We start from the raw sequence: 23,789 nt of genomic DNA, 5'->3' as shown, positions 1-23,789 counted from the left end.
AATCCTTTCGGTCTCTCTTCCTCTCTCCAATTGCACGAATTAGCGTAAAAACAAACAGCCGCCTAAGTTAATAGACCCGGTAAACATAATCAATAATCATTCTGTATAATTGATGGTTATCATCGGATCGAACCGCGCCCACCCAGACGAGCGCAAACTTTTAAGTAATTCTAATTAGGATCATCAATTTTTTATTATCGAATCAAATATTGATCGTGTAACCAGCGTGAAATAATTGATTTTATTATTTTCATTTTGATTAGAGCAATTAAAACCTACCTCAGTCGGCGCCTATAGGGTCACAGCGCCTAAATTCTCGAAATCCGTCGCAGATCATCCAAGGGTGAACAATGTTGACAAATTCTTGACTTTAGCTTGGTACCGATCGATCGCTGCTTGTCGCTACGCCTTGGGAATCTATTTTGAGTGCGATTCGCAATCAAAACCTAGGAAGCCCCCTATTCGCTATTATTAGCTGCGTTTTCGACGTTTTCTCGGCTTTTATTTTGACTCCCGCTTTCTATTTACACCGGTTGGGTGTTTTCCTTCTTCACCACACCAACAGGTTCTTGGTGGGGTGGGACGCAGAGTGTATAAAGTGTGAGTGGATAGTGGATAGAGAAAGACAGTGGTGAATACGAAAAATGTCTAAAATTATCATTGAATTTCCTCGGCAGTAACATTTTTCTCGGCGACTCTCGCGAACACAAAATTATGTTCGGCAAAAATGTCCCACGTTACTTGCAAATTTTAGTGGATTAATTCCGCTATAATATGCAGGCAACATTGAACAATTTGTTTTTCGCCATCTTTAGTAAACAACGAAAAGTTCTTTGGAATATAAAATGAAATTCAAAGTTGTTTCGCTAACACACAAAACGTGATGAAACGATAAGAAATTGTACTTACAATGTCAAATTATTTTTCAATCTATAAAAAACAATATTCCATATTATTTATTTTTTCTTGTTTTCACACTATAAAACGAAAAAGTTTTGAGTGGATTGAAGCTGGAGATAAAATGGAATTGAATTGAAATTGAGACTGGCTGTGGTTGAGGTTCGACTATAAAACTCGATATAGATTAGATTTTAGATGTCTGTGAAATGCACATTGTACTTAAGCCACTATTTCCGGTCAGACGCCATTTGTTTGCTCCGAGTTCGTGCGTCCGGTCACGCGGAAGAGAGATTTCTCTCGCTCCCTAGATTCAACCGTGCAGGAAACTGACCAAAGACCGACCAGTGCAGACTGTCACTGTCACTGGCCTGGCCATTCCGTCCGAACCAGTGACACACGCGATCACGGTTTCTCTCACGCTCGCTCGATCCGTGATCGATTTCGGTTATTTAAGGAAGTTTTGCGGTTCGCTTTATTTTTCACCCGTTCGGTTTTTCGCGTGTGACCTTAGCGCATTTATTTGTTGTCTTGACCCTTTTGTGTTGGCATTTCCGGATCGAAATCAAAGCAAACCGCGCTTGTGAACGCGAATTTGAGGGGCTGCAGCGAGCAATGAAATGAAGTAGTAATAAAGTGTTGATAAAAAATAAAAAAAAAACGATCCAAGATGGCCGTTTTGTTTCGTCCTTGGCTGCTGTTGCTGGTCGCAGGTTGGTTTGTGCTGTGCTTTTTGGCCACCTCCGGCGATGGGTTTCGATTGCGTGACTACGAAGTGGACGACGATCAGCGGATGGCGATGGCGATAACGAAAAAGCGGATTCAGCAGAGGTCAAGTGCCGTTACGGAAGTGAAGCAGAAAAAGCGACTGCGAGTGGCCGTCGACGACGACGACGACGATAACGAGGGGAACGATGATGATGATGAAGAACAAGCGGCCGAAAAGAAGTACAAGTTTGAGAGAGTTCGCAGAAGTTACAAGTCTTCTCCGTCCGAGGAGCGGAAGAGGGAGGACAGATTTCGGACGGATGTTAAGGGGAAATCTAGCGAAGGGGTTCGAGATGTGAAACCGAAAGATGATGGAACATTGGACGATGATGATGATGATGATGATGACGATGAAGATGATGGTGAGGAAGAAAAGTCTATTTTCAATTTGTTTGGCTTGCTAGGATCGAAAAAACTGAAGGAAGATAAAACGGATAAGATAAAAGTGGAAGCAAAGAGTGAGAAGAAAAAAGTTTCTTCACAAGTTGATGACTCTGACGATGACAACGACGACGATGATGATGACGATGAGGAAAAGGACGAAGGAATTTTGAGTTGGTTAAAAGATTTAACCAGCAAATCATCTGACCAAGACAAGGACGATGATGACGTGAAAGATAACGACCAGAACGACGACGAGGAGGAAGAAAAATCCGGTGGATTATTTGGCTGGTTAAAAGACCTCACCGATTGGGAGGAAGATTCCGACGAAGACGACCACGGCGGAAAACGGGACAAAGACGAAGACCGGGAGAAAGAGAACCCCTTAATCAACCTTGTCAGTAGCCTTATCAACACAGACACGGAAGATACCAGCGAAGAAATCAAAGTGCGTCGCGTCGGATCCGCAGAAGAGGATAGTAGCACCGAAGTCAAGCCTACCTCGAAAACAAAAGCCAAAAAGGAGTCTAAAATTGTCCAGTTGTTGAACACCAGCCCACTAAATTCGCTGTTCCCTGCGAGCGACCTTCCAGCAGAAGATACCATCGAAACGGACCCTAAAAAGGTGAAAAAGCTCCAGCAGACGCCTTCGAAAGTGGTCAAGCAACGCATCGAAATCTCCCCTGAAGACTTCGAATCCCTATTACTCCGTATACCGTCATTTGTTCCGGACTACGGACGTCTAAAGAACAACGAATGCCGCAAGCAAGGGCAAATTTTCCAGCGTCAGCTGCGTGGCAAGCGCCTCTGGGCACTTCAAATGATCGACGCCAGCGCTAAAGTGACCTCCGGTTTACTACGCGGCAACGCTAATCAACTGGGTGACTACGACCTGTGCACCGGAATCGCCACCAAGATCAACGTGAAAGCCGATGAACAGGTTCGAATGCGCGGAAAATACTGCCTAGCCCATATCGATGTTGTCGCCGAGGACGACGATTTGAAGTTACCGGTGCATCTGCTGCAGGGTCGAGGTTTCATTAAGAGTACACTAAATGATGTAAATTTCAAACAAAAAACTCATAATCAAAACGATCAATTCATTTCTTTCAATTTTTTATCTGCAGCCGGATCACTTTCTACCCCGTTTCACGACCATCAACTGGGGTATCTGTCTACCGGCGGCCTGCGACTACGAGGATGCTGGAAGCATCGTGAAGCACTTTGTCAAACCGTACAACACGACCGGCATCAAGCTGTTCCTGGAGATCGAAGAAGGCAACTGTCATGTGCGTCAAAATGCCAGCTGGCCGAAGCTGTTCCGGGACAACTGGCAGCTTGTGGCTTCACTGTGAGTGTCCCATAAACTCTATCTAACCCTAATTCACTCTTATCCAATTATTACAGCGGCTTTTACACCTTCGTCCTAGTGATAGCACTGGTGGCCTCCCTAAACGATTTCGGAATCATTCACATCGAACCACACCCGAAGGGGGTGAAATCGAACGACGAAGCCGTTAGCGAAGCGGACCCCAATCTGCTGCACCAAATGCTAATGTCCTTTTCGGTGAAACGAACCCTCGGACAGCTGGTTGGTGGAGAGGACGAAACACTCGCCGGGAAGCCCACCATCGGGTGTTTGTCGGGTTTGCGGGCTCTCGCTACCGTTGTGCTGTTCGGTGCCCTACGCTTGATTCCGATGGGTTTTCAACCGTTTACCAATCGAAATGAGTTTACCGAAAGTTTCAACTCGCCGTGGTCCGTGCTGCTGAGGGTGCTGATGCTGTACACCGATGTGTATCTGGTGGTTAGTGGATTCCTCGCCGCTTATCACATGATTGGAGAGTTTCAGCAGAAGCAAAAGGTGGCCTGGTTCAGGAGGATCGTCGGACGGTATTTAAGGTTAGTAGAGGGAATTGTCTTTATATCTGGTATTACTGGCTGGGAAATCCTCCCTTCTTATTTTCATTAAAATTGTAAGAAAATACATTCAAAAAAAGTTTCTGCTGTAGGCAGTAATAAGAGCCAGACGTACATAAGTATCGTAAAGTATTTTGCTCTAAAAAGAAGTAATAGGTATTTCTATGAAACGTGTAAAAATGAAAAAAAAATCATAGACTAGAAGAGACTTGATCCCTCATTTGGGTACGTTTGATTCCCCTGTTGAAAAAAAGCTTGTTGTTTTATGCTTTATATTGATATAAAGTCATTCATTAATTACGTTAACACTCAAGGGCCGTTCAATTTCCACGTGAACTAGTTCATATGTAATTTATCGTCGAATTTGTAAATCTAAACTTATAAAAATGCAGCTTTGTCTGTCAGTCTGTCTGATCCATTTAGACTTGGGAACTACTGAACCAATCAGTGTGAAATTTTGTATTAGGAGTTTTAGGGGCCGCGAAAGGTGACTAAGATACACTAAGGTCGCTTTTTACGCGGTTTTTTTACGCGGGTTTTTTTACGCGGCACGTATCCCCCGCGTAAAAAGGGGCTTTAGTGTAGTTAGAGACCTCTCCCTCTTCTGGAAGGAAGGGGTCCCATACAAATGAAGCAAAAATTTCTGCACATTTCGAAAACCAACCAAATAAAGCAAAGCAAAGCCTTGGTGATACATTCCGATTCGGAACTCGACCTTCTGTTTATTATACACAGACTTCGCAGCCAACTGTTATGTGTACAGGACAATTGCTACGATCCTACTAACACTAACAGTCTCTCCCGAATCAAGACTCGAACCTACGACAACTGGATTGTTAGGCCAGCATCGTACCTCGAGACCAGCTGGGAGGGTAACCAAGTAAATGGAACCAAATTTGGCATATGGATGTTTTTAGTCCATAATCGACCTGAGGCAACATTTTGAATTGTAAGATGGCAACTTCCGGTTTCTGTAAAACAGCCTGAAATGGACGATTCTCATGAAATATGAGTATCTCCGGAACCAGAATGATGCACAGAAGCTAAAATTCGATCACAGACACCATTTTGAATTCAAAGATGGCGACTTTATAACAAAAGTTCACATCAATGGACAATGTTATTATAATTCTCTAACAAAAAAAATCACAAGAAGTTAGTATGCAAAGTCACGACCGCAAGCTTGAAGTAGAATACTTTTACAAGAAAGATAACCTGGCTGTTTGCGTGTCAGTCATTTTTTCTAGTAAATAAACGTTGACCGTTCATTGGCAGTATTGTAATTTCTTTTTGTCTGATATTTTGAATGAAGTTTATTGGATATTTTTAAATTTTGTGCAAATGAGAAGTTGAAGTGCTGCCGAATTGTAACATGCACATTTAACGACATCATTAAACGGGAACGGAACAAAGGCTACGGTTATGCAGAACGCGAATGCCGGCGCGATGCGATTCGCCTTACCGTGGTGAAATGTAGTGTGCTCTTTTTAAGGCGAAGTAGAGCTATACATTTCAACAGATTTCGTCTTGCCGAATCGCATCGCGCCGTTATTTGCGTTCTGCATGACCGTAGCCAAACACTAAGCGACGCAGACACGTAATAATAGTCAGAGTATGCATGTAGATGAAGATAATTAACTTTGGATTAAAGCGCAAAACGAGAAAATATTAACCCTTCAAATAATCATTTGTGTTCTTCAAATTTCAGTTGTTCAATTTAATATCCGACGAAATGTTTGTTTATTATCTGATGAAGCTCTTATATAGGCCAAATGATGCATTCCCAATTTACTAGGTCCATAACTCTGCCGACCGTGCTTTGAGAAGCGCGGTATAACGACCAATCAGAGGTCGAATTTTGTGTTTTGACAAGGCTTAAGAGATTTCAATAGTACAATAGTTCGAATGACAAAATTGCAATTTCATGCATTTGGTAGGAATCTTAGAAGATTTTCTAAACGATTGCTGCAAAAACGAAGGAAATCCATCGAAAACTAACGGATTTATTAGCATTTGAAATTTTTCTCACTTTTTTCAGTTTTAGATTTTCATTTTACATCCCTATGTAGCCGAACTTCCTGAGAGAAGTATTCTAATTCAAAATTAAATCTTCATTTATTCATTTGTTGTCCTTATAAGGACAATTGTTCAATTTATCATAGAATGTAGTGTTTATCTTACATCTCTGTGTTACCTTGATAGTGAGGACTAAGGCGCACGGTCAACACAATGAGAAAGGTGTTTTCACATTGAAAACTAGACACGGCTTTACTGGAGGAAGTGTTGGCAAATGCATCTACCGCTAATACCACCGCTATCATACGAAAGCGCGTCGTTTCATGTGGGGAATATCAACAACGAAAAATGACGCGCGTCTCAGCATAACCCGAACTGTTTCGCCGTGCTGCTCCCATTTACCTTTACAACGGCCTCAGGGAAGTACCGGCTGCATCTGCATCTACCGCTGAGGCTGTCACTATACTGCTATTGGTACCAAAAGCTATTAACTCTTCAAATAAGTGTTTTATTTGTTCTCAAAAGAACAATTGTTCAATTCAAAATCGGATTTACGCAATCGCATCTCTGTAATATTACCGACAATAGTATTCTTCTGAACAAACTGATACAACTGTCCCATAAGGCCTCTGCCATAATAGACGCGAAAAGCGACGCGAACCGATTCGCTCAGCTGTAGGTTAATGTACAGCCATCAGTAGAGCTGTACATCAACCTACGGCCGAGCGAATCGGTTCGCGCCGCTTTTCGCGTCTACTATGGCAGAGGCCTTAGAGAAAGTTGCTGGCTGATGTATTCAATTCATGCAAGCCTGTTGCTGATGCTTCCCGCTACCACACTGAAACAGCATTTTAGTGAAGGGAGTGTCGTTGCATCAGCTGAACCTGCTACCATCGATGCTGATATACCCGCTGCAACAGCTACGCTATGCATAGCCATGCCACATTTGTGGCCGCTATACGCTGGCCCAACTGCTGAGCACCTGCATCGCTATCCGTAGCCATGCCACAGTTGTGGCCGCCATTGGTATCCGCTGTACCTGCATCTGCTGGCCCTGCTGCTATCGATGGTGAGATCCGCTGAAACTGCTACGCTTATTCACAGCCATACCACAGTTGTGGTCGCTATCCGCTATCGATGGTACCCACTGCTCGCTCCCGCTGCTGCTAAGGGAGGACTGCTGTCGTCGCTGTTCAGAACTACTATGAGCGGCTTCGACTAAAACAGGCTCTTATATAGGGATGAAAATCGGAATGAATTATTTTACGTACGTGGTGGAATGATATAACTTGAAAAATATGTGTGACTTCATTCTGGTTCAGAGCGATCATTTGATAAGCTCCACCTCTTTTTTCAGTTTCTAAAGTTTTTCCTCAGTTTCGTAGCACGGATGCACAAAAATGATTTCTTGTGAACATTCTGTCGAGCCGGACCGATAGCACTCTCATTGAAGCAACAAAATAACATGTTTTGTGTCGTGTTGTGTAGCTTGGTTGAAGAAAATGTTCCCGTCCCCATGTCGCATGTAAGCAGATTATTGCGTTCAGTAGACAGTAGATAGTGTATCCAGCGAATAAACACCGATGGTGCTCTCACACACGCTACGGTTTTAACCCGTATCTTATTGCGGTTTGTAACATCAAGCGATTTCGTTTGCTCGCTGTTGCGTGTTGCATCATGTTGCAACTTGGCAGCTGGGAGACGACGAAATTCTGTTTATGCTGATTGATTGAATCGACTTCATATTAGCTCTGCATAGTCGAACTAACTGCTTTTGTGAATGCGTACTAACAGGGCAGTTTATTATTCAATGTCGGTTATGCTGATCGCAGCCTTTGCGCTGCCCCTACAGTGGGGGGGTTTACTAAATAAAGTGAAAATTAGATAACTACAACAGAATTTGATTGCATCCCGCACAGAATGTCTGCTTGTGTTGATGCCAGAAAATTATTAACCTTCAATTATTTTTTTATTTGCCATGAAAAAAGCATGTTGCGGTTCAAAATCGGTTGCTAATTCAACCTTTGAGCTGCCCTAACATTGGGGGAATTAAGATACACGGACAACATGCACTGTGGAAGCTATTTCACATTCAGTAAATTAGACGGGTGCGAAAAATTTAAATTGCTAGGATGCAACACAGAATATTTGCTTGCGTTGACAAAAATTATTAACTTTCAATGACTTGTTTATTTGCCTTCAAAAAGGCATTTTGATTTCCAAAATTGTATTTCCTGATGGTAATCTTCATGCTGCCCCAACACGGGGGGAATAATGGCTGTCTGGCGACACACGCTGAGAAAAACCGCGCTGCTCCTGAGACGTGGTGACCAACCACAGAGCTAGTGCTGCTGCTGAGAAGGACGACTGCTGTTGTCGCTGTCTAGAACTATTATGAGCGGCTCCGAATGAATGAATCAAAAATTATCTGTATTTTTATGCTTTTGTAGGGTATGATACATGTTTTTACAAGTTTAGGTGATTTACATTACTGTTTTCATCTTTGGTTTGCGAGTTTTGGTTTCTGTTTTACTAAGCTTTCTAATTTCTAGAAATTTTGGATTGTCCACTTTGGTGGCGCTTGATTGAAAGAAAAGAAAGGGAAATTACTTAAAACTACTATTTACAGCTTAGAACTAACTTAACCTACTATGTACAAACCGCTTACTAAAGCGTATTCTGATTGCCGGCATTTTTTTACAAATTTAGATTTACTTTCTGTGATTTTGGCATCTACTTTTAGAGTGGCTGCCTCTTGGTGGAGGTCTAAGATTCTGGTGTCATAGGGACAATCGAGGATCATCCGTAAGATTCGGTTTTGCGCAATTTGTATTTTGTTCCTGTGAGTTTGTGCACATGACTCCCACACCGGAGCCGCGTAAAAGACTGCGGGGGCAATTATTTGTTTGTAGACTGCCAGTTTGTTCTTGAGAGGCGAGATCTGCGACAAATAAGCGGGTATAGTGACCGAACCAAAGCTTAGCACTTAACCAGTGTCCTCTCCACATGCGATCGGAAAAGAAGCTTCTCGTCGAATAGCAGCCCAAGATAGGTAACTTCGGAAGACCACTCAACCCCGGTACCGTTCATGACCACAACGCATGATGGAGGGGGCTTCAGTTTAGGGGATTGTCGATGAAGGAACATTATTGTTTGGGTTTTGGAAGCGTTGATCTTAATTTTCCAGGTGTTAGCATATTCGACAAAGGCGTTTAGGCATCGCTGAAGTTTGTTGGTAATCTCACGAGGCATTCTTCCCTTGACGGCAATTGCAGTGTCATCTGCGAACAGAAAGAACACGCAGCCATCTCCTAGGGAAGGAATGTCGGAGGTGTAAAAGCTGTACAGCAAAGGGCCCAGCAGACTGCCCTGCGGGACCCCTGCTGGGATGGAAAAAGTATTTGATAAACAACCATTCAGCGATACCCTGAACGACCTCTGCCGAAGCTAGCTACAGATGATTTTTGTCAAATATGGTGGAAAGTTGAAGGCACAGAGCTTGTATACCAGACCGTCATGCCAGACATTGTCAAACGCCTTTTCGACGTCCAACAATGCCATGGCTGTGGACTTGGATACAGCCCTGTCCCTTCTGATGTTGTTCATCACCCGCACCAGCTGGTGCGTGGTGGAGTGACCCTTCCTAAACCCAAACTGTTCCGGGAGAAAGATGTTGTTTACCTCAGCCACCTTCATCATGCGGTTGAGGATCAGTTTTTCAAACAGTTTGCCCAGCGATGAGAGTAGGCTGATCGGACGGTAGCTTGATGCTAACGTCGGATCTTTCCCGGGTTTGCGGATCGGTATGATCTTGGCTATCTTCCAAATGCTTGGATAGTAGTGCAATTCCAAGCATCTGTTGAAGATAGAGCTCAACAACAGGTGAACCCTGTTGCTGAGCTTTTTTAAGACCATATTGAAGACCCCATCAAACCCAGGAGCCTTCATGTTCTTAGTACTCATCAGCGCTGAGCAAACCTGTTCTGTTGTGATTTTATGTTCTTGAGGAACGGTACAAGGGGAGTTTTCGAGGTTTCGGATGCACTGTTCGACCTGGTCTTCCATTGGACTAGCCATGTTCGAGCCAAGCAAATGCGATGAGGCAATGTGATCGCCTACCGCATTTGCTCTCTCGACCGGCGCAACTAGAAGCCTCTCTCCAATCCTGAGGGGAGGAACCGATTTGGGGTACGATTTCAGTACTTTGGCTAATTTCCAGAATGGCCTGGAGCGGTCGTCCAAACTTTGGACTACGCGTCCGAAATTTTCATTCCGGAGTGAGACCATCCTGGAAGCAATTTGCCTATTCAGATCGGTCACCTCAAGCTTTATGTCCAGATCCCTGGTCCTCTGGAACTGGCGTCTACGCACATTACGCAATCTAATTAGCAGCCGGGTATAGGCTTCAGTTGGAGACCCTCCAACGCCTGGTCGATGTTTTCCACGCTGTCAAGCGGCGGCGCCTCGTCGATGTTGTTGTCCACCATTCGAGCAAAGCGCTCCCAGTCGACATGGTGGTAGTCTTTCCGCAGACAGCTGGCAGGAGCAACACCGATCCCCACCTCAGCAACGACAGGTTGGTGGTCTGAGCTAAGATCGTTGTGGGCCATTGGTTTGGAGAGCTCGATGTTGGCCAGTAAAAAGTCCAGGGTTGAAGGGTTCCCCGCTGGGGAGATGAAAGTCGGCTCATCCGGAAACTGCACCGTGTAGAAGCCATGCTGCGAGTGTTCGAAGAGTTGGCGACCGTTCTGATTCTGTCGATAATTTCGCCAGGCCTCGTGCCGAGCATTTAGGTCACCCCCAACGACGAAGCGGGAGTTGGTCCTGGTGATGGTTGCCAGGTCGTTCTTGAACTGCAATGCTGTACCGTTGCTGATACTACACTGGCGAGGACAGTAGACGACGATGAACCAAATGAACCCGGTAGCTGATTTGACCTCCACACTAAGGGCTTCGATGATGGCGGTGCGGATGTGCGGCAAGATGTTATATTTCATCCCCTTTCTGACGATGATCGCGATACCACCCTCCCAGGAGTTGGTGCGATCGAGACGGATGATGTTGTGATCCGGCAGCCAAAAACTGTCGCCGGATTTCAGGTGGGTCTCTGTGAGTCGATGTTGTACTTGCGAAGAAAGCTCGATGGTTTTTGCTCTAACAGAGCAAGCGTTCCAAGTGACGATGGAGATGGGTTTACGATCCATACTGGATAATAAATTTACCGAGCACATGGATTTGCTCGGGCTTGTTGCGACACGCACGAAGGGCATTGGTCATGCTTTTGGGAAATGAACCAGAAAGAGGCAGTCCGGGTATTTCCTTTCATTTTCATTCCTGCGTTTGATCGGATAGACAGCAATTGGGGCCAATTTGTACCGATCCTTGATTTCGGCACCGATCAGCTTGGGATCGAAACCTGGCAAGCCTCTGATGACCACCATGAATGGCTTTTCCCCAGGAATGTCGTGGGTGAAGAACTCAGATTTAGAATTTTTCAAAAACTTCGTGGCCTTCTCAAAATCCACCTTCGTGTGGAGCATAACCTTCGTACCGATGCCGCATAACTTATATTCAGCTGCTACGCCCAGCGATGCAAAGTCGCTAATGAGCTTGTTGAGAGGTTCACGTTTTTCACTACCAGCGGGGGAAGCTTCACTTTCACCGTAATGGGGCTGGCAGAATCCGGAACATAAGTCTGCCCGCCAAAATCTCCAACGTCGCTAACGTTTGTCACCGTGTCGCAGTCAGCCACGCTTTTTGAAGTGCAACTGCTTCCGCCTGTTTTCTTCTTTTTACTGCCTCCTTCAGCAGCAGAGTTTTGTTTCGCAGGACTCGAGCCTGCTCTTCTCTTTTTCTTTGACATCACACAGCGATGCAAGCGACGAACTGTCGCACAAAACGGAATAAAATTTTTAACTAACCCGGCTTTTCAGAAATAAAACTGTACTTCTCAACAGTGTGAGAGCGAATGATGATGTTTGATCATGAGCGGCTCCGGCTGAAACAGGCTCTTATATAGGCCAAATAGCATGTTTTCAATTGCAAGGTATATGATCCTGTCGACCGTGCTTGGGAAGCAAGCATATAACGACCAATCAGAGGTCGAATTTTTCGTTTTGACAAGGCTTGACTATTTTCAATAGTACAATAGTGTGAATAATAAAATTACAATTATCATATTTTGGGAAGAATCTTAAAAAATTTTCCAATCTATTGCTGCAAGAACGAAGGAAATCCATCGAATACTAACCGATTTATTAGCATTTGAAATTGGACATATTTTTCACTTTTTTCGGTTTTAGATTTTCATTTCACATCCCTATGTAGCCGAACTTCCTGAGCGAAGTATTCTACTTCAAAAATTCAGTAGGTCTGGCATCGCTGCTGGTATTCCCGAATGACTGATCTATGCCAAACTAATATTAAAAGAAACAAATTTTCGTTGTTTTTTCGTCCGTACCCACGTGGGAAAAAAAGACCCTTTCATGCACTAGCTTCTCCTTCGCTACCGTCAATTAAACAATACAGTCCTCTCACTCTTGAATATCCGTCGCGTGAGAGTGAGACAATGAATATAATCTTGTTAGAAAATTAGCGGTTGGAAAAATGTGATCTTATTGGAAAATGCTAGCATCCGTCACGCTGGAGGTAATGGGGCTCACCCCAGCAATTATGGGCGTCGCAAAGTCGATAAAATTATGACAAAACACATAAAATATATCAAGTTATATAAGTAAACGTAGGATAACAAAATCTCCTTTGGTGGGAAGAAAACTAGCATGACATTATCCCTCTGTACAGTGTAAGATACAATTTTACTTATCTGTCGTTCCCGTCGCCATTGCGTCTTGCTGCGTTATACCTGGTCAAAATAGAATCATATTTTCTACACTTTATTGCAAATCCTTGGCAAATACTTCGACTTGCTGCGGAAACTCCATCACCAATCCTCGCTTTGAACACAATCACTTTACTTAACCCGCTGTGCAACTCAATGAAAATAAATTCTAAACATTTCAAACATGCACAGTTAAAGAAAAACACCGTTTCGCTCCTAAAAAAAGTTCACAAAGAATTGCGCGCAACAGATTTTCTAACCGCGACGTCAATTCCATATGTCATTATGCGTTATACTATAACCCTCTCCGACCGAGCACACACAATAGTGTAGGTAAACAGTAACGTGAAACAAACCTTAAATCTAAGTAATTCCTATATAAAAGCACTGGTTTAGTCCGGTTTTTTTAAGGCAGCCGCAATTGCGACACCAAAGTTGTGAGCGATAAAACGATGGATTTGAGTTTGAAAGAGAGATATAACAGGTTTGAACAGGTTCGGTTGGAAAGGGATAATGCTTTTATACAAATTTAGAGGAAAAGAGACGGTCGGCAGTAATAATAAAACAAAACAAAAATAACGAAAAACTTACTGCGCAAAAAATATAATTGATATGAATTATTTTGAACATAATTTCACAGGTTTGACGTCGCGGTTAGAAAGCCCAAACTTGTACAAATAAATTTACTTACGTTTCAAATTGGTTAGAATATGTCGCGCGACTGGAGCAACACGAGTTCACAGCGTAGTACGCGTCATCGGTCGAAGCTGCGCTGCCAGAAGACGGTGAGCCTGAAGAAAAGCCGTTTAAACAGCTATCAGCAGTGCTGCGAAGGAAATCCTGGAACACGTGCAACCAAATCGACGTAACGAGTGGTTTGACGAAGTATGCCGGCAGATATTGAGCGAGAAAAACATAGCGCGAGCAACAGTGCTGCGATATAAACTGAAACGGAAAAGCAAGTTCAACTCTTCAAGGAAAAAAGCGAACTAGAGCAGCTGCACTGCACTCATGAAACACGAGAATTCTACCAAAAACTCCATGAATTTCACAGAGGCTTTGCCCCATGAGCCAAAATGTGTTGAATAAGGATGGAGACATTTTGACAAACGATCGTGAGGTGATCCAAAGGTGGAAGTAACACTACGATGAACACCTGAATGGCGTGCAAACAAGGAGACCACAACAGTAGCAGAGGAGACGTGGCTCGTTGCATCAGCTGATCGTCGAGATCTGGGAGATAGAATAGTTACCGGAGAAGCGAAAAGAATGGGATATTTGCCCCATCTACAAAAAGTGCGACAAACTAGGCTGCGAGAACTATCGAGCGTTCACAGTCCCCAAAATACCGCCTTCAAAGTGTTTTTCCAGGTCATCTTTCAACGCCTGTCACCATTAGCCAGCAGATTTGTAGGAAGTTAACATGCCGGCTTCATGGAAGAACGGCCTTCCACTGATTAAATCTTCACACTGCGGCAGCGTCTCTAAAAGTGCCTCGAGTTCAAAGTCCCTACACAGCATCTTTCCGTTGATTTTGAAGCCGCATTCGGCACAATAAACCGACAAGAGGCTGACAAGACAGACAAAGGCTACGATGCAGAATGTGAAGTGTTGTATGAGGATTTCGGGTGGAACATCAGACTTCTTCGAGTCCCACAGGGAGCTTCGACGAGGCTCCAACGCTGCTTGAGGGTGACATGAGATAGGCGGGATTCAACATACGGGGCACGATTTTCAACAGATCAGGTCAATTTATTTGCCTCGCGAATGACGTGGATATTGTCAGCAGAAAATTTGAGACGGTGGCAGACCAATATACCCAACTTAAACGTGAAGCAGATAGGATTAGATTGAAGATTAATACGTAGAAGACAAAGTATATGCTGGAAGGCGGGTCCGAGCATGACATGACAAGACTAGGCAATACGGAGTCCGAGGTAGTAGACGAGTTTATGTGCCTCGGCTCTCTGGTAGGTAACTGAGAACGAACGATATCAGCCGAGAGATCAGAAGGCGTATTATCGGAAGGAAGTCGTACCTTCAATGCTGCCGCTCCAAGCATAATTTTTCAACGTGCATTAGATTCGTAACATGGGAAAACTATGCTTGGAAAGGCCGTATGGGCTCCTCGGAAATCTACGGTCGCAAAACCTTAGTCTCCACACCTAGTGTATTTTGTACAAAACGCTAATGAGACCGGTCGTTCTCTACGGCCGTGAGAAGCGGAAAAGGCGAGCGCTCGGGTTTTTGAACGTCGGGTGCTCAGGACCATCGTTGGCGGGGGGTAGGAGACCGAAATCTTGAGGCGTAGGATGAACTTCGAGCTCCTCTTCGGATAAAGTGGCCAAATCTAAAAGGGTACGTTGAGCAGGACATGTAGCTAGAATACCAGATAGCTACGCTGCAAAATTGATGTTCGCTTCAGAACTCGTAGAAACAAGAAGACGAGGGGCGCAAAGAGCGAGATGGGTGGACCAGATGGAGCACGATCTACAAAGCACTGAGTGCCAACGGGAATGGAGGCAGGTAGCCAAGGACTGAGTAAATTGGCGGAACTACGTTATGCAGGTCGGACTAATATTCTGGATTGGACGACGTTATTGCAAGTTGCAAACAAAGGAATGAATTCATTTTGATTTTTGTTTTGTTTTGTTTTTTTTGCATTGCAATTTTTTTTTAACTTCTGTTTCCCACATTTTAATCCTCTCAATTTTTATCTCGAGAAATGATTTTCAAACTCTTATTACTCATCAACTACAGGCTCAATTGGTCCATTGGATATCAAAGATCGCTCTGTTTCTTAACAATATTTAACAGTTTCAACAGTTCCAAATTTAAACTATATTCAAAGTTGAGAATATTGAAGAGAGAGGCAGGATGAGAGAGAGCAATCTAAATCAATGAGTATCATATAACAAACCGGGATAAAAAAGTTGAAGAGGTTGTTTATAAGACACGACCGCAAAATTAACGTAGAATACGACAGCCTGTCTTAAGTCAATGTATTTCTTGTGATAGGTTTGGTAATACACTCAATGGGGTTAATCAATTTAATGGTCTCTCTCCATCACATGACGTTTACCTCTACAGACGGCACTGGTAACGGCAATGAACAACAGCAGAAGCTATGTGCAGCTATACGGTTTCACTTGCTGCCGTATCCAAAACAAGAATGAAATTGAATTTTAACCCTTTCCCGCTCATGGTGACTCTAAAGCATCATCATATCTTGACATAAAATAGTTTGTTGTGCTTACGATTGTTCCATGAACTTTTATATGCTGCCTCAGAGCATCACTGGGCATTTTCTTCAAAATACTACAGTTGACAGTAATTTTAGTTAGTCTACAAAGTGTTCAGCTTGAATTATCTCGTTAAGCTATAAATTTTAATGATAAACCTTGTGAGCGGGAGAGGGTTAAGGCTGTCTTTTGTATCAAGTTGCACTGAGATAGCTTAATTTAGACAGTGGTTACGAAGAGGTTATAGACGAGGGACAATAGAGCATTGCCGGTTAACTAGGTTTAATACGAACCAAATGTCTAGCAATGCATGAAACATCGAGATCTGGCGTCAGCCCAAAAACACTCCTTTTTTAGAAAAATCGATTTGTTTTTTTCCAGCCCAACAACTCACTGACTGCCAGAAAGTCGATGAAAAATATCAAAATTTAATGTTTTTTTTTATCGGTCAGAAAATTGAAAGGACGACTTTCGAAAGTCCGATTGCAAAGGTTAAGTTATTTTTCTAAACCATTGCCAGGAACCTGTAATATATAAGTACGTGCGGAGAAAACTGCAACGACTGTCCGAATACAAGCTAGATGAATTCTAATAGACAAATTCTACTAAATCCCGACCTACCGAAAAACCGGAGAGAAATAACTTTTTTTTCGGTTTTCCTTTTCGTCCTTTTTAGCGTTTTAATTCTTGGCTTTGAAAATTTTATCGCTATTTTTCGTAGTTACCTATTTACTTCAATGCCATGCAGGGTGTCTAATATCAACACTTCATTCTGGCGAAGCAATGTCGGAAAGATACACTAAAGTCGCTTTTTAGGCGGGAGATTAGTGCCGCATAAAAAAAAAACGCATAAAAAAAACCGCGTAAATTCCGGAATCCGCGTGAAAAAAAAACAGCGTAAATTCTGCAATCCGAGTGAAGAGAAACCGAAATCCGCGCAAAAAAAATACCGCGTAAATTCCGGAATCCGCGCAAAAAATCCCGCGTGAAAAGCGACCTTAGTGTATACTGTTTCAGACTATGCAACTACAATCGTCTGGCTGTGGGAAAAGTATTTTGTGATTACCTACCTGGAATCGCTGATGATAGCAGGAAAATATTTAATCTTTTATGTTGTTTTCTTAAATTTTCTTCAGTTCTCCCGCACTTCTATCTCTACTCCAATGCAATCCGTTTTGAGAGTGTATCTCTCTCTCTCTCCCTCTCTCTCTTTCCCCCCCTCTCTCTCTCTCTCTCTCTTTCATTATTTTTCTTTCTCTCTCTCTCTCTCTCTTTCTTTCCGAACCCCGAAATTATGTGTTTTTAAGCAGATCCTAAATGAAATCGCTGTGATTACAGCTTAGCACTTAAAAGTTTTATTGAATGTTTTTTTGAAAGGCAACATCCATGAATGACGTACCTTTTTTGGTTTTTGCATTTTATTTAAAAGTCATACGTCAATTTTACATCGAAATATGATTTTATTTGAAGGGTTATTGAGGAACCATGTTTCTCCCTTAAAATCGTTTACTTAGGGTGTCGATTAAATATTTGAAATTTAATATTCGCTACTTTTCTGACTCTTGCAGACTAAGTTACGTATTCAAAAATTTAGTTCGTTTTGTTTAGAGATTTGAGGTTTTATTCTGGAATGATTCAGATTGAGGATTTAAATTGAGGCTTTGAGGACTTAAATTAGATTTCAGTTTCTACCTCGGATTTGTTTCAAATTGGATTCGAAATTAGTTCTTTGATTAGGTTCGGATTAAATTCCAAACTCGGAACTGTATTTGAATTGAGTGTGGGCTTCGATACGAAATTGAATTTGCGAATGAAATTGGGATTGTCATGTTAAAATGTATTCGAGGTTAGAATTAGGATTCAATTTGAAATACAATTTGGGATAAAACTGAACTTTATTATGGATTTTATTTAGAATTATATTTGAGACTGGATTTTGCAATGAGTTTATGAAATATAATTTGAGATTCTATCTTGGATAAAACCAGGAACAGACTTGCGGATTGAGTTTGAGAAAGGAATCAGAGTTGGATACAAACTCAAACTGGATCTAAACCACATTGAGAATTCAATTTAATTGAAATGTGAAGTTTCGAATACATTGGAACTCGATTTCAAATCAAAAACTAGAAATTCGATACAAGATAAGACTGAATTCTTCCAAAACAATCTTTCAGATTGTTTAGTTTCTATTCTAGGGTATGATGGAACTTTAGAAATATTTCTCCTCAAGGGTCTCTTTCTACTTCTACTCATGGTAAAACTCTGTCTTTTTATTTTCTTTTAGATTAACATTGCCGCTGATTCCTGTATTGATTTTCTACTCCTGGATCTGGGAGCACCTCGGCAGTGGACCCCAATGGGGCGATGTTGTTGTGAAAAATGCTAACCTGTGCAAGTTCAACTTCTGGAACAATATACTGTTTGTACAGAATTGGTACCCAATCGAAGAAGGAGTAAGTAATAAAATTTTCTCAACCCTCAATCAACTTTTAATCATTTAAATTTTTATTCCAGTGTGCTCCTCACACCTTCCAGCTGGCGATCGAAATGCAACTGTCCATTCTCGCTCCCTTCCTACTAATCGTTCTCACCAAAAGTCCCTTCTACGGAGCGGCAGCTTTCGTGACCTTGCACGGACTTTCCACCGCGATACGTTTTGTAGCCACGACAGAGGATCGTCTTTCACCGTACATTTACCACGGCATCCGGCTGACGCAAATCTATCGAACCGTCAATCTTAGCTTCTCAGAAACGCTGCACCGGGCTACTCCTTATTTGGCCGGTTTCGGTTTGGGCTATCTGCTGCGTGAAACCGAACTTCAGAAGCACGATCGTGGTATCAACTGGAGCGGTTGGCTCGGGATGGCAATCGCCGTCGGTTGGTGCTTTGGATTCACGCTCGATATTGCTGATAAGGACTTCCAGTACGTGATGGCTGATGCTGCCCAGTATGCGGCACTCGCTCCACTTTCCTGGGCCCTCGCCGTTTGCTGGATTATCTACTATTGCATTACAACTCCGGAGAGTTTATTGAACCGCTTTCTCAGCAGCCGACCAATGGTTTTCCTAAGCAAAATATCCTATTCGGTTTCACTGATTCAGTTTCTTGTGTTTTTCTACTTTGCCGGATCTACCCGTGGCAGTGAGGTTTTCAGTTTTGCCGGTTTCCTAAATCGAACCGAAATTTGCCTACTGCTGGCGGGTGGCACTGCCCTTACGCTGCTATACGACCTGCCGATTCAGAACATTAAAGCCATTCTGGATAGGTCCGGAATCTTCGACCGGATGGAAAAGAAAGACACTGCCGCTCAAGAGGAGGTTCAGGATGGTACCGAAAAGGTGGTGGAAAATGGAACTGGTTCGGGAGCGGCTACGCCGCCGAAAGAGGAAAAAACGGTGGAGGATGATTTCGTTAGTCCCTTTGACGAGCGCACGGACGATGACGACTTTGTGCGACCCGTATGGAAGCGGAAAACCACACCGGAGCCGGAACCGAAGCCATTCACACCTACCAAAGGGTTCTGGGATGACGAAGAGGAGAGGTGAGTGTTGCTTTTACCCCGACTTTTATCCATTATCTGTTAGGCTTAGTTAATAAAAAGTGGCTTGAGCCGTTTTAAGCAGAACGCCTACTTTCCCTTGTTGAGGACCTTCCCCAAAACAGCTACTAGGACGCTCTTTTCCTCTATCTATCTTTTTCGCTCGACTATCGAGGTCTTCCATTAACGCTTTAGCTTTTAGAGTGAGAAGTATAACAAAAAATGGTAAACAAAGCCCTTATCAACCAAATCCCAGCGATGCCCCAAAGCCGGTCTTCAAAGCCAAAACACCCGAACCACCAATCGAGGAACAGGAAGAAGAGGCCACTGTGGAGGAAGAGGAAGAGGAGGAGGAAGAGGAAGATGAAGAGGAAGAAGGCGATGAGGAAATCGATGAAGAGAGGGAAGTTATCAGAAGACCAACAAGCGGAGGAGCACAAGCTAAAGCATCGCCATCACCGCCGAAATCGGAGCAGCCGGAATCGAAACCATCCCCGAAAACCACAGCAACGGCATCGTTCCGTTTCACCTCGAGCCGCTCATACAGTCCTCCACCGACGACGAGGCGTCGCCAATGGCGCACTTGGGATCTACAGGATGACTAAGCTTTGGTTGATGCATCCAACGCTCAAGAAAAAGACAACAGTTTTATGTTTTAAGTTGTGTTGGTAAGTAAATTGTCTCTATTAGCCTTATCCGGTACGAAAAAGGGGAAACAGGGGGTCGGCGTGCTACTCGTATTTACACGTACCGCGCTATTCTTAGTGAGCAAGAACAAAAAAAAGAAGTTCAACCCTGCCTCGTGTGCACACGCCTGCAGCGACATAGTCATCGAACGAATTAAAACTACACACAAAAACGAAACCTAACACTCTAACTTATTAACAGAGAAAAGAAATGTCCGCTGGTCACGCGCTCGAATCGTCCGAAGTGCTGTGCGTGTTGGCCGTGCTGTCACTCCCCGTTGTCGACACCTTGCCGTGCCGGTGGTGCTGCGGTGGTAAGCTGCCGCCTGGACATCGCTGCCGTCTTCGCAGCAGGATCTTCTCGAGGCCATGGATCGGGGATTCGAACATCAGGCAGAGCCCGAGCGCCGTCAGGAAGGTAAGAACCACGTGCGATAGGGTGACGGCCGTCTGGAAGGAGAATGAATCGAATTTCGAGTGATTTGTGTAAGTTTTTTTCTACTTATTTCGAGGTTACCACAAGCCAATTCCTTCACCAGATTTTCTACATTTTTTTCAAGTGTATAAGTTTGTTAGTGTTTTAGTAGCGATTGTTAATTTGTCAAGTTATCTCGTAAATCTATCATTCCAAGCTTCAAAACTTAATATTCCGAAATCTTAAGCCCAAACTAAACTAAAAATAGGGTGAAAACCATTTCTCCAAGTTGAGTTTAGTACCCGAATTGGCTATTCAGAACCTTGTTTACCTTACCAGCCAGACGAGAGCCGTGGTAGCTCTTGCTGTATCAAGAAGTTGTCGCCGTGTTGTTCGGTTTTGGGCTGTGTTTCGCCAGTTCTCGAGGTGACTTATCACCCGGAAGTCTCCTTCAATCTGGTCGAACCATCGTTCACGCTGCGCCCTTCTATTTCTGGTGCCGTCAAGGTTGCTGAAGAGAAGTGATTTCGCAGGATTGTCGTCCAGCATCCTTACATGACCGGCCCACCGCAACCTATTGACTTTCGCCAGGTGTGCAATTCTCTCCAAGTAGCGCGTGCAGCTCGTGGTTCATGCACCGTACTCCCCCGTAGATAGTCCGCAGCACCTTTCGTTCGAAAACTTCAAGGGCGTTAAGGTCCTCCGCGGGAAGCGTTGTTGTCTAGATTACCGGTCTACCGGTTTTATCAAGGGCTTATACAGCGTCTACTTCGTGCGTCGTCGCTCTCGACTCGATCGAAGAGTCTTCCGAAGCGAAAAGTAACTGGTCACGATTTCCAGCGTCGCTGGATCTTTTTGCTGGTGTTATTGACGGCGGTCACCAGTGACCCCAAATACACGAACTCGTCGACCACCTCAAGCTCATCGCCGTCTACAGAGACTTGAGTTGGGAGGCTGTTGTTGTTCTCCTCGGAGTCTCTCGCTGCATGTAAGTTTCCTCCGCCGCCGCAAAGTGCAATGATGTCAAAGTCATCCGGATCACACCCTCAAGGGCGACGTTAAACAGCAAAAAGGAAAGTCCATCATTTTGTCTTAACCCTCTGCGCGATTCAAATGGACTCGAGAGTATCCCCGAAACACGCACGCAGCACATCACTTGCACCATGGTGGCCTTGATCAGTCGAGTCAGTTTATCCGGAAATCCGTTGTCGTGCATGATCTACCATAGCTGTTCTCGATCGACTGTATCATAGGCCACCTGTCGGATCGAGAAGATCTGGTCCGTGGTGGCACGGGCTCCCATGAAACCCGCTTGGTACTGGCCCACGAACCTCCTGGTTAAAGGTAATAGACGACGGAACAGGACCTGGGAGAGTTTAAGGAGCTCGCTCGGCAGTCCTGGTGCTCCTAGGTCAGTTCCTGCTCCGCTTCTGTTTACTGTATCGCCATTCAGGTGTCCATCGAAATACTCCTTTCACCTGTCGACCACCTCGCTGGCATCCGTAAGAAGGTTTCAGTCCGCGTCGTTACACATGTTGGCGGCCCAATGCTTCTGCGAGACTGGTCCAGCTCCTCATGTTCACGATCCTCTTGCTGGCACTTTTTTTGTCTGAGAATCGTGGTTCTGTCGTTCCGTTCCCGTTTGTAATTGGCCTTGTTCTCTATCGTTTGTCTGCTCTATCATCTAGCTCCAGTTCTCCTCATTCACCGGTACCTCGCACTCCCCGTCATACCAATCGTTTCTGCCACTCCTAGTGTCGTCGTTGCCGTCTCCCCGATAGCTGTACGAATGCTGCACCAGCCGTTTTCGAGAGGCGATGCACCAAACCCCTCCACCGTGGGTAGTACCGCTTTGAGCTGTTGCGCTCATTCCTCCGCAGTCTGGGGGTTCCGGAGCTGCTTAATGTTAAGCCGCGGGGCTCGGCGATGTCGCGCGTGGTATACGGTCGACAATTTTGAGCGTAAAGTTACCGAAACTAGGTAGTGGTCCGAGCCAATATTCGCACCGCAATTGGTGCGTACGTTTGTGATGTCTGAGAAGAACCTGCATGGTCAATTTGGTTTGCTGTACGTTGGTCAGGTGATCTCCAGGTGGTTTTGTGGAAAGAAGGTACTTTGGACTGCCAGTCCTCTGGAAGCTGTGAAGTTGACGAATGTGTGTCATTATATTAAAACCTTTCCAGCTGCTCTTAGGGTACGATGCAGGTATATCAAGCCAGTCGTCGCAAGGTTCGAGTCCCGACTCGGGAAAAACTGTTAGTTTCAGAAGGAACGTTGCGCTAGCCCCGTAATTTTTCTGTACATAAACAGAAGGTCGAGTTCCGAATCGAAAAGTAGCACCAAGACTTTGCTGTTTAACGTTAGGCTAACATCTATATCGAAGTTAGGCGCCTGAATTCGAAAATCTAGTAATTCAACCAGGGAAAACCAGAGAAAAGCGGTCAGGCTTTGAGCGCTTATATATCAGTCATTTCATTTTTGTCATCAACCGATCACAAATTCTTTTACGGGTAAATTCATGCAACAGAAACAACCTATAGCTTAGATACACTATTGAAAAATTGGTAAATAACATCGATTGTCTAAATCATACCGAGCAACCAATCACACCAACGGATACAATCAATCTGACTTTGAAAACGAATTGTTGTTGTTGTTGTCGTTTTTTTTACTCAAAATGACTGTTTCTGATGCTTTTTTACTTCCCTTACCATTCCCTTTTCTTCAAAACTCCTCCCTCTTTCCAAATAACTGACGAAAACTTGGTTTATAAGATACCATTCGAACATTTCACCCCATAATTCCAAACTATTCCGGTATCATACGCACGCGATCGAGTTGAACTTCTCATTCGTTCATTGACCGGCAAAACGGACTGTTCTTTGTGGAGTAGCAGAAAGCGGGTGGTGGCAAACATTAGTCACTTATAAAAGCGCACGCTTACTTAGTTTACTTTACTTTAATGACAACAGGTCGTTAACGAGCCACTGCCGAATCCACATCACTCAGTTTTGGGCTAGTCTTCTCCAATCGCTCCTAACACCTGCCGATTAGGCGTCCTCCTTCTCATCACAAATCCAACGA

General features: G+C 44.0%; 2 protein-coding genes across 2 annotated transcripts in view; one reads left to right on the top strand and one right to left on the bottom strand.

Moving 5' to 3' along the window:
• Positions 1-1,247: 1,247 nt before the first annotated feature.
• On the top strand, positions 1,248-20,458 carry LOC129727001 (uncharacterized). Its single transcript, XM_055684346.1, has 6 exons — positions 1,248-3,106; positions 3,174-3,397; positions 3,454-3,948; positions 18,350-18,518; positions 18,580-19,607; positions 19,861-20,458. The coding sequence occupies exons 1-6, from the start codon at positions 1,568-1,570 to the stop codon at positions 20,207-20,209; spliced, it is 3,804 nt and encodes a 1,267-aa protein (XP_055540321.1). The 5' UTR covers positions 1,248-1,567; the 3' UTR covers positions 20,210-20,458.
• The window catches only part of LOC129727009 (nose resistant to fluoxetine protein 6-like), a 35,711-nt gene continuing 31,387 nt past the window's right edge, over positions 19,466-23,789 (bottom strand). The window contains exon 7 of the mRNA XM_055684357.1: positions 19,466-20,740. Within this exon, the coding sequence (XP_055540332.1) occupies positions 20,513-20,740 (228 nt within the window). The 3' untranslated portion in view covers positions 19,466-20,512. The remainder of the gene's footprint in view (positions 20,741-23,789) is intronic.

Source organism: Wyeomyia smithii, chromosome 1, assembly GCF_029784165.1.
Source record: "Wyeomyia smithii strain HCP4-BCI-WySm-NY-G18 chromosome 1, ASM2978416v1, whole genome shotgun sequence".
NCBI lineage: Eukaryota > Metazoa > Arthropoda > Insecta > Diptera > Culicidae > Wyeomyia > Wyeomyia smithii.
This window is presented reverse-complemented; position numbering and strand designations above follow the sequence as displayed.

What these genes read in the sequence shown, in the direction of transcription:
- LOC129727001 (XM_055684346.1), top strand. Translation starts at nt 1,568, where the DNA reads ATGGCCGTTTTGTTTCGTCCTTGGCTGCTGTTGCTGGTCGCAGGTTGG. An exon ending in GGTACCCAATCGAAGAAGGA is followed by an intron (nt 18,519 to 18,579) that starts GTAAGTAATAAA and finishes TTTTTATTCCAG; the next exon opens with TGTGCTCCTCACACCTTCCA. An exon ending in TGGGATGACGAAGAGGAGAG is followed by an intron (nt 19,608 to 19,860) that starts GTGAGTGTTGCT and finishes ACCAAATCCCAG; the next exon opens with CGATGCCCCAAAGCCGGTCT.